The sequence below is a fragment of the Alligator sinensis genome, unplaced genomic scaffold (assembly GCF_000455745.1).
Source record: "Alligator sinensis unplaced genomic scaffold, ASM45574v1 scaffold204_1, whole genome shotgun sequence".
In the NCBI taxonomy this organism is placed as follows: Eukaryota; Metazoa; Chordata; order Crocodylia; family Alligatoridae; genus Alligator; species Alligator sinensis.
The window spans coordinates 620,605-630,568 of NW_005842363.1; the positions used below are offsets into that span (position 1 = coordinate 620,605).

At 45.6% G+C, this 9,964-nt stretch overlaps 1 protein-coding gene across 7 annotated transcripts in view; it reads right to left on the reverse strand.

Annotated features, from left to right (window-relative positions):
* The window catches only part of NMRK1 (nicotinamide riboside kinase 1), a 29,221-nt gene that overhangs the window by 18,248 nt on the left and 1,009 nt on the right, over positions 1 to 9,964 (reverse strand). Inside the window, exons 1-3 of one of the 7 annotated variants that reach the window (XM_025210654.1) lie at positions 9,352 to 9,480; positions 5,906 to 5,967; positions 5,405 to 5,495 (exon numbers count right to left, since the gene is read on the reverse strand). In XM_025210654.1, the coding sequence (XP_025066439.1) occupies positions 5,405 to 5,495; positions 5,906 to 5,931 (117 nt within the window). In that variant the 5' untranslated portion in view covers positions 5,932 to 5,967; positions 9,352 to 9,480. Of the gene's footprint in view, positions 1 to 5,404; positions 5,496 to 5,905; positions 5,968 to 6,767; positions 6,802 to 7,942; positions 7,979 to 9,134; positions 9,307 to 9,351; positions 9,481 to 9,964 lie in introns of those variants that run through there. The other 6 variants (XM_006029194.3, XM_006029196.3, XM_025210655.1 and 3 more) reach the window with 6 other exon arrangements.

A 9,964-nucleotide genomic window follows, 5' to 3' on the forward strand; every position in this document is an offset into this window, starting at 1 on the left:
ATCTCTCTCCAAAAGGTAAGAGTCTGTTCTCTTACAGGTTGGCAGACCTCCTACATAGACCTTTAAACTAGCTTCGCTGGGGGACAGGGATGTCCAAGTCAGAACGAGCCCAGGAAAGACAAGCCATGAACCGCACGCTGGAATCGACCAGGTAAGTACTACGGAGCCCATTAAGAATCAGTATAGGGGAGTAGCAAGGGCACCTATTGGGGGGCTTAGGTGTCTCTATACTAATGCTAGAAGTATGGGTAACAAGCAGGAGGAACTTGCACTCCTGCTTGCAGACAAAGATTTTGACCTGGTTGAACTAACAGAAACCTGGTAGGACCCTTCCCATGACTGGGCAGTGGGCATTGAGGGCTACAGGCTATAAAGGCAGGATAGATTGGGGAAAAAAGGGTGGGGGGGGCATTGCTGTATACATCAGGGAACATTATACACCTTCTGTAATGAAGATGGGGACAGAAGGACAGATCGAAGTCCTATGTGTCAGATTACAAGGGGGTAGGGGTGAAAGGGACTTGGTAGTGGGGGTCTACTACAGACCCCCACACCAGGAGGAGGAGGAGTTAGACCTAGAGTTCTCGAAACGGCTCTCAAAGGCAGTATGCTCAAAGGACCTAGTTGTCATGGGTAACCTAAATTACCCAGACATCTTCTGGGAGGAGCAGTCGGCCAGGTCTGCCCATTCATGTAGGTTCCTAACCTGCATACAAGACGTGCACCTAACTAAGGAAGTATGCAGTCCCACTAGGAGAAATACCGTACTTGACTTGGTGCTGGCCACAGGGGAGGACTTGGTGAGGGATCTACAGGTACAAGGTCACCTAGGGGATAGTGACCACCAGTTGATAGGATTCACTATCCGGCAAAAGGTGGGAAAAACAACTAGTACGGCTGAAGTGCTAGATGTCCGGAAGGCCAACTTCAAGGAGCTCAGGGGGGCTGGGGGGTAATCACATCTGTGAGTTGGGAGTCCTAGAAGGGTGGCAGTTCCTCAAGGGACTGAACCTGGAGGCACAGAGGGGCACCATCCCAGTTCATACAGAGGGAGGCAAAAGAGCCAAAAAACCTTCTTGGGTGAACAGGGAAATTGAGGAGAGCCTTCAGAGGAAAAAAGAGGCTTACAGGCCGTGGAAGCAGGGGGTGGCCACCAAAGAAGAGTACACCTGCTTGGCTCTCACTTGCAGGGAAGCAGTGAGGAAGGCCAAAGCAGATACTGAACTTAAGTTGGTGACAAAGATTAAGAGTAACAAAAAGTCCTTCTTTAAGTACAGTATGTAGGGAGCAAGAAGAAGGCGCAGGGTAACATAAGACCTCTATTGAATGGTCTACGGCAACACAGAACAGACAGGATGGATAAAGCAGAGCTTTTAAATGACTTCTTTGCATTTGTGTTCCTGGACACAGATACAAACAGACCCCCCAATAAGAGAAATACCAATCCACTAGGTCAGTGCTAACCATAGGTGAAGGGGCACTTGGAGGGGTTGGGCATATTTAAGTCGGTGGGCCCCAATGATCTTCACCCAAGGGTACTAAAGGAATTGGCCGGTGTCATAGCGAAACCACTGCACAACTGTTTGAACGTTCACGGTGCTCAGGACAGTCCCAGAAGACTGGAAAAAGGCCAATGTAGTCCCTATTTTCAAGAAGAGGAGGAAGGAGGACCCAGGTAATTATAGGCCGGTTAGCCTCACCTCTATTCTTGGCAAGACCTTAGAAAAAATCATAAAGGATCACATTTTGTGAGGACCAGTGGGTAATACAATGTTAAGGGGAAACCAGAATGGGTTTATAGCAGGCAGATCCTGCCTGACTAACCTGGTCTCTTTTTATGACCAGGTCACAAAGTGCTTAGCTGCAGGGGTGGAGATGGATGTTATTTACTTGGACTATAAAAAGGCTTTTGACAGTGGTCGCACCCAATTCTTACAAGCAAACTGAGTAGCTGTGATGTGGATTTTTTTACAGTAAGGTGGGTGAAAAACTGGCTTATGGGATGCACCCAGAGAGTGGTGGTGGATGGGGTGGTTTCTCTCTGGAGAGATCTGGGCAGTCGTATCCCCAAGGGCTCTGTCCTTGGACCAGTGCTGTTCAATATCTTCATCAGTGATTTGGATGAGAGGGTTAAAAGCACTCTGTCTAAATTCGCAGATGACACCAAACTATGGGGTACAGTAAACACACTGGAGGGCAGGGAGTGAATCCAGGTGGATTTGGATAGACTGGGGAAGTGGGCAGATCAGAATAGGATGCAATTTAACAAGGATAAGTGCATGGTGCTGCACCTAGGGAGAAAAAAATCTCCAATACACCTATAGACTGGGAAGTACCATTCTGAGTACTACGGCAGTGGAAAGGGATCTCTGAGTCTTAATTGACGCAAAAATGAACGAGTCACCAATGTAACGAGGTAATAAGTAAGGCTAAAGAGTGCACTCTTTCTTGCATTAGTAGGCGCAACATAAACAGGTCTAGGGAGGTGATACTTCCCTTCTATGCGGCATTGGTCAGGCCACAGTTGGAGTACTGTGTGCAGCTTTGGGCTCTGCACTTCAAGAGGGATGTGGATAACCTTGAGAGGGTTCAGAGAAGGGCTACTCGTATGGTTGAGGGCTTGCAGGTAAGATCCTATGAAGACAGACTGAGGGACCTGAATCTCTTCAGCCTCTGCAAGAGAAGGCTGAGAGGTGATCTTGTGGCTGTCTACAAACTCGTCAGGGGAGGAGGTCGTCAGGGAATAAGGGATACTCTGTTTACCAGGGTGCACCTCAGGGTTACTAGAAATAATGGTCACAATCTAAAGGAAAGTGGATTTAGATTGGATATCAGAAAGAAATACTTTACAGTGAGGGTTGCCAAAATATGGAATGGGCTTCCAAGGGAGGTGGTGCTTTCCCCTACCTTGGAGGTGTTCGAGAAGAGATTAGATAGGCACCTAGCTGGGGTTATTTAACCCCAGCGTTCTTTCCTGCCTAGAGCAGGGGGTCAGACTCGATGATCTACAAGGTCCCTTCCAACCCTAGAAATCTATAAAATCTACACACGTGCCTAATACCCTGCTCCAATGCATGCTAATTAGAACATGTGAGAGCAGACTCGATTAATCAAGCACACTTTAGCAGCCTCTGTGTCACATGTATTCAGCATCTTCACGCTTCTAAAAGGTGGTGGGGGCACTTTAACTAAAGCTTGTCGAATGAGAGCCACTAATTAAAGTGCCACTTGAATTAGAGTGGCCATGAGCCACTCTAATTAAAGCTCCCCCACTCTTCCTACCCTGGAGCTTGTGTAAAGATGCCCCTACTTCCTAAAAGGACCTTGTTCAGTATGGCGCTGAGGAACTTGGGATGATGATCCTAGTGGCAAGCACAAATACCATTAAGTACAGTCTAGATGCAAGCAATCAGTATTTGGCTCATGTTTAACAAAAATGTGGACAGGAAAAGGATGGTCTGTTTGCTTTGAGGTCAAAAGGTATGCACCAGGACACCTGGATATCTTGCAGTGGGCATACACACTTGATCCCAGAGCCTGTGCATAAATATCCGCAGGTATGTAGTATCCCTTACACAAGTAGAACCACTTCAAGTAGTTCAGCCAATATCACGCATAGCTCCAGTGGGGCCCCTCTTGTGAAGAAAGTTTCCATTTCAAGGGCCCTGACCTCATTCCAGAAATGAGGTCAGGGCCCTTGTGTTCTAAATGGTAAGGGATAATCTTACAGGGGTTAGACTATTCTACTCAACTACGGTCTAGAAGAACAGTTGTCCAAAAACGATGCATGGCATCTTTTTGTTTACAATGAACAGAATACAGACACTCCTTGGACTTATGACACAGTTGGCTCCTGACAACTGTGTTTTAAGTCGAAACATCATAACTCTGTTCCTATGGGAAAATCAATTCCATGTTATAAGTGGAGGATTGGTTTCTGAACCAAGGGCTGATACCCTATTTTCACCAAAAATAACCCAGAATTTTGTACTCAATCAATTACAGATGAATAATATAGCTACATTAATGTATTTATGTTGTAAATAACACTCATATTGATTTGGAATAACTTCTCTGAGGTGACTTTGCTGGACTTTTTGAAGGGCTTTTTGCATGGCGGATTGGTGCAGGGAGATGGGCAATGCAGCAAACTTGTTCACTGGCATGGTGTCATGTCAGATTGAGCATTGTAGTTGAAACCAATGTCAGAAAGTCGAAACAGGGTGTCAATTTATAAATGTCATAAATGCCATTTGTCATAACTCAAATGTCATAAAGTCGAGGACTGCCTGTATCACACTTCAAAAAGTGATGATTTCAGAAGCCATAGCTTACATCTGAATATCAACCAACCTGCCGATAGACAATTCTTTGGAAGAGGAACTAAAATGGAAATTCAATACAGAGTACAGTATCTTTGTTGTTCTCCCAAAGAGGAGAAAAAAAAAGATACATCTTATTTCATAATTCTCAAGTAACTTTGATTTAAGTTATTTTATTGTGCGTGTATATGGGGTTGTGAACAATTATGTAAACTGCATTGTGAGATCAGCAGTGTCAAAATTAAGAGCAATCTCTTCCTACTCACACTGATGCTGGAACTAATTATTATGGTTTAGAGAAGATAAGAAAAACATACCATAATACTTAAGAGTTTTAGGGTAAAGTTATACATTGCACTTAGACCATCCTCAATCTGAGGAATGGTAAATGATATTGAAGTCAGAACAAGCTGTGAGCAGTTGCACATTGAGAGTCAATACTGTGTCTTGCCTGCAGAACTCTGACTTGCTATTAGAAGGCTGTACGCCCTCTAGGAGCCAAGACACCTGGGATCTATGCCTGCTGGAGAGGAGGGGGCTGGAAGTAGTGCATCCTGGGTTGCCGGAGGACTACAAATTGCTGGCTTTATCTCCATGGAGCAGACTGAAGTTACCCCAACACCGGCTAGGTAGCACGGCCCAAAGTAACACTCACCAGAAGTGGTGGAAGTTTGACAGGAGGGCATTTAGCATGAGTTTTAAACAGAGCATTTTAGACCTTAGTATGGTCTAAGGGTAATGTGTAACTTCATTCCTGGATGACATTTTTGTTTGTAATTGTTTTCTATCTAAAGTTGCGCATAAATGCAAAAAAACCCCAAACAGAACCGAATTACCAGGAAGCAGTTTAAAAAATTCATATACTCTATTCCTATTCCTGATCTTGAAACAGACCAAAGAATACAGTCAGATTGTTTCTCTCTTGGTCACACAGCAAATCGATTCTGGCAACTGAAGCATCCCAGCAGTATTACAGTGCAGTTGATTTACCTCTCTAACTTACAAATCCTATTAATAGTTTTGCAGCAACTACATTTTCAAGTCTATTTTTATGCACAAAGTCTTTCTGTATATGCTGTTACCTTAAAGAAGTCATCTTGGTAGATTATACTGCAATTTGGAAGCAGTTTCTTAAGCTTTTCTGCCAGTGTTGTTTTCCCCCCATTTGTCACACTGAGTTAAAGAACAGAATAAAGGCTATGTCAGGACAGAAAAAAAAAATCAGGAACAAAGCATGCATCAAAAATAAAGCCACTGCCAAAACGTAATTTTATTCACAATGCTGATCATGCCTGCATGGCTCCCAGTCATTTGTCTGGATGTTCTGACTGCTTTCAACCAATGCGCAAGATAATGGCATAGGGAAGATCAGAGCTGATGTCCCAAAGGGTTGATTTATGATGGAGGTAGGGACAAGATGCAAAAAAATTGCATGCAATACTAGTGACAAGTGTTAAGATCATACTTTTAATTCTTTCTCTGATAATAATATATTCATATACAGACAGGCACTTGTAGACTTCATCTCGAAGCTTGAAGAAATCTCATGTTTTTGCTTTAGAATTTAAACTTTTTGTACTTACCCTCCAAGGCCAACAACCAGTTTCATAATTAGTATTCTATCCACTTCCTTTCTTCCAACTGTCTAAAACAAGAACAGTCAGTGAACACACCTACTTTGGCAATGATAAAAGCAATTGCTACAAGGGGAAAAAGCAATTAATGTAAAAGGCCCTTTTATCTTTTTAAACTCTACCACTGCTACACACACATCTTCAGAACTTCCAATGTCTTAACTGAAAAAAAAAAATCAAATTACAGTGCATTACATCATATATACTGTTTTTGACAACCTTTTTTCCTTTTACTTATTTATAGTCCTATAAGACTCAGACCTACAACTCCTTCCTGCTGCTTAGCTCAATAAGTTTTTGTAAGATCAAGCCCTTAGAAGTAAATTACAAGAGCAGAGAAATGGGTTACTGTCTTGTTTTATATAGGTAAAAAGACTGAGTTCCTCATTTCTCCCCACAGACTTATTTTGTAGTATCAGACATGTCACTTTTCTGTTCCCCAGTTCTCCCCATTGGTAAAATAAAATCCTATCTACTCATTTCAAAATCTGGAGACCGACACTGAGCTGAGACAGTACCTATTAACTTTGTAATTGGAGTTCAACATTTCTGAAAATAAATACATCTATGTTTGCTAAGACCTTTAAGAATCTCAGACAGCATTATAAATGTTTAAAGGGTTAATATTTTCAATTGAGAGAAAAGGCAACATTGCTTTAAGAGGAGGCAGACAGATGTACATGGTGGTTGTCTGGCCTATCCAAATGCAAATATTTTCAAATAAATATGAGTTCTGGACTTTGTTCTAAAGAATTAACCTTTGTTGCACAAAAAAGCATTAGCCGACAAATTAGGTAACACTGATACATACTGTGAAGGGTTTTGAACTCTCTAATTTACGTCACTGTCCATCTCCAGTGTAATCGTAGCTTAAGAAAAATTCCAGAATAAACAAAAAGAAGAAACAAACAGCTTGTGGAGCCACATGGGTGGATGGCAGTATTACACCATAGAATTTCAGTATAACAAGGCTCAGGTTGGCTTGTGTGAGTAAGACCAAAACTTGTTTATAGTCATATTATAGACCTGTAACAGGTATGTAGAGCTCAAGTCTGCACATGATCTAGTAATAATTCTACAACATAGTTATGGCCAGATCACATTATCTCTACACAGAGTAGACCAAACTAGTTTAATAAAACAATGACTCAAAGATGCTTCTGCATGAGTAGATGGCAGCAGTAATGCAATCAGATGCTATGGCTTGAAACAGTAAGTTTGATACTTGTGCTACAGTGCAGACCACATCAACCACATCTCACTGGAGTCAAATTCTGAAATGCTTTGCATTAGAACATTTTTACATGCTAAATTACAAACACACACTGAAAACAAACTTAAAAATAATTTTAAAATATTTAAATTTAATTATAGATCTAAGATTTGGGGATGAATTTTGAAGTGGGGTGCCAGGTGTTGGGAAGGGTAATATATTTTTTGGTTCATCTTTGAAAGCAAAAAGTCTTTACAGTATTTTCTATTTTTTTCCAATAGGATAGTGATAATTTTGGACACACCGCAACACAAAAGTGCTTGGTCTAGATATAGAATAAACTGAGCCATGCTTCTTCAAATGGCCTGAAGACAAAACACAGCCATATGACCAACTAAATAAAAATACACCCCCTTTTGGACAATGTTAGGCAGTGCTCCTGTACTCTGATGCACAAGGGTGGACCCATGTGATTGCATTACTAAACTCAATTAACCCCATGCAGGGGTACATCCGTGCATGGCATTTTTCAGGATCATGGACCTATTTGGCATCTACTCAAGTGCTGCACATCTAAATAAAGTACCTCCAGTACCAGGGGTCCTGGGGTTTTAAATGCTTGCTATACAAATTCTAAAGTAAATTTAGTTATAAGGGTCTTCACATAGGCAATTCTTCTTACACACATATACACACACACAACTGGAGACTGGTGAAAGGCAACAGGCCAGTGGAGACGCTGACATTTAAAGGTATGCTCAGAGCCAGCTTACCACAAGTTGTGAGTCTTGCATGACCCCAAGAACAAGACAGACAATGCTAACCACAGCCAGCCCTGTGGGTACAGTTGCACGACATGTTACACTTCAACCGTACTAAGGGCACTTAAAGCCTCTGCACATTAAAGCTTGTTAGTGCCCTCAATGTTACACCACTTCAGAAGAGGATTAACCCTGGGCTGTGCTACCTAGATTGGCAGGGTAACTCCCATCTGATCCACAGAGATAAAATGAACAATTTTGCAGTCCTCCAACATCCCAGAATGCACTGCTCTCAACCGCCAGCAAGGGACAAAGCCCAGGTGGCCTGGCTCTTAGCCACGCCCCTGCTCGCCCACCCTCTGGTGGCATATCCTAGCTGTGCAGGCAAGAAATGACGTTAACTCTCAACAGGAGACAGCTCACAGCACCTTCTAGGTGTTCCCCACCTAACATCCCAAAAGTGCCATAGGGTCCAAGGGCCAGGCCACCTGGATCAGTGGGTCTCAACTTTTTTTGTACCAGGACCCATTTGTAAAAATCAATGGCCAGTCCTGACCCAGTGCCCCTCACTCTGGACCTGCCGCCCCCTTGTGTGGGGCAGGAGGCGGGGTGGTTTGTAGGTTGTGGGAAGCCCCAAGCAGCCCCTTGCAGGCTGGAACTCTGCCAACCTCCAAGGGGAAAACCCAGAGTTTCCTAGGTTTTTCTCCTTTAAAGGAGAACCCATTTTTAAAGTCGGCTTGAGACCCTTTCATATATTCTTGCAACCCACTTTTTAATTTTTTTTTTTTTTGTGGAAGATTTTTAATGTTCTAGGCCAGATCAGTTCTGACTCCTTTTGACTGAGCAAAACTCATAGTTTAAACACCATATGTGGCACAGCAACCAGCATTTATCCTCCACCCAACTTCACAACCTGGGGCTTCAGATACTTCCAAATCCAAATCCATTGGTAGGCAACCTATGTGCAGGCCCAAGCCTGGAGGCTTGGGGTTCAGATGCCCTCCCAAGCCTCGCTTGCATGCAGAAGAAAGCTAGGTGGTGCCCCACTTCCATAAAGTAGGTGCGAAGCCGAGGTCGTCCCGCTGGAAACTGGCCAGTTGGAAGCCAATCACAAGGTGTCCTGTCCACAGTGCATTTGGACAAGGGTGCCCCCTCCGCCACACAATGCCCTTTATTTAAATCCATTTTAGCTCCGGTACCGCACCAGTGCAGCGAGTACACTTGATCTTAACCACCAAGAAGGTCGCGCCCCACGGGTTGGGAAACGCCGCCCTGGCTGATACCCTCCCGCGGAGACCGGCAGCTTGCCATCAGGTTCCAGGGTCCCGGATCTGGGCGGCGCTGCACACAGGCTCAGCTCCCCCCTCCCCTCCTGCTGCCCACCCGCCAGCCCCTCACGCCCGGCGTGGGCAAGCCCCCACCGCTCAACGCGGGGCAGCTCCACCAGGCGCCAGGCGACCTCCCCCGCGATGCCCCACACAGTCCCCGGGGCCCGCCTGCAGCCTTGCACGGAGTCACCCTCCCGCGCTGCGCCAGGAACCCACCGCCCCCGCCCCGATTGTGACGCAGCGCTGCAGAGCTCCGCCCCTGCCCCATCTCCATTGTGACGCACACCGTTGAATCCCACCCCCATTAAACACTAAGCCACACAGGCCTCCCCCTACTGCGGCCGGAGCCCCAGCCCCACCCCCACTCTCTGACGTATAAGAGCTGATCCCGCCCACTGGTGAAGGGAGGGGGGGAGAAGAGGAGCAAGGGGGCGTGGCCCCGTGACCCCCGCCCACCCCGTAGCCATTGGCTACGTTCGTCCTCCGCCCCGGCGGGGATTGGCTGCTGCCTTCCCTCCCCGGCTTCCCGGTCCCCGTTTGCAGCGCCCCACGGCCGCCTGCAGGTGGAGCCCGCGCGCGGGGGCGCCGCGCCTCGCACTTCCTCATCGCTGCCGCCTGCAGGGAGCCCAGCGTCCCGACGCGCCCCTTCGCGCAGCGCCAGCAGCACCGCCGGGTGGGGCGGCCCGGGCCGCCCGCACGGGCCAGC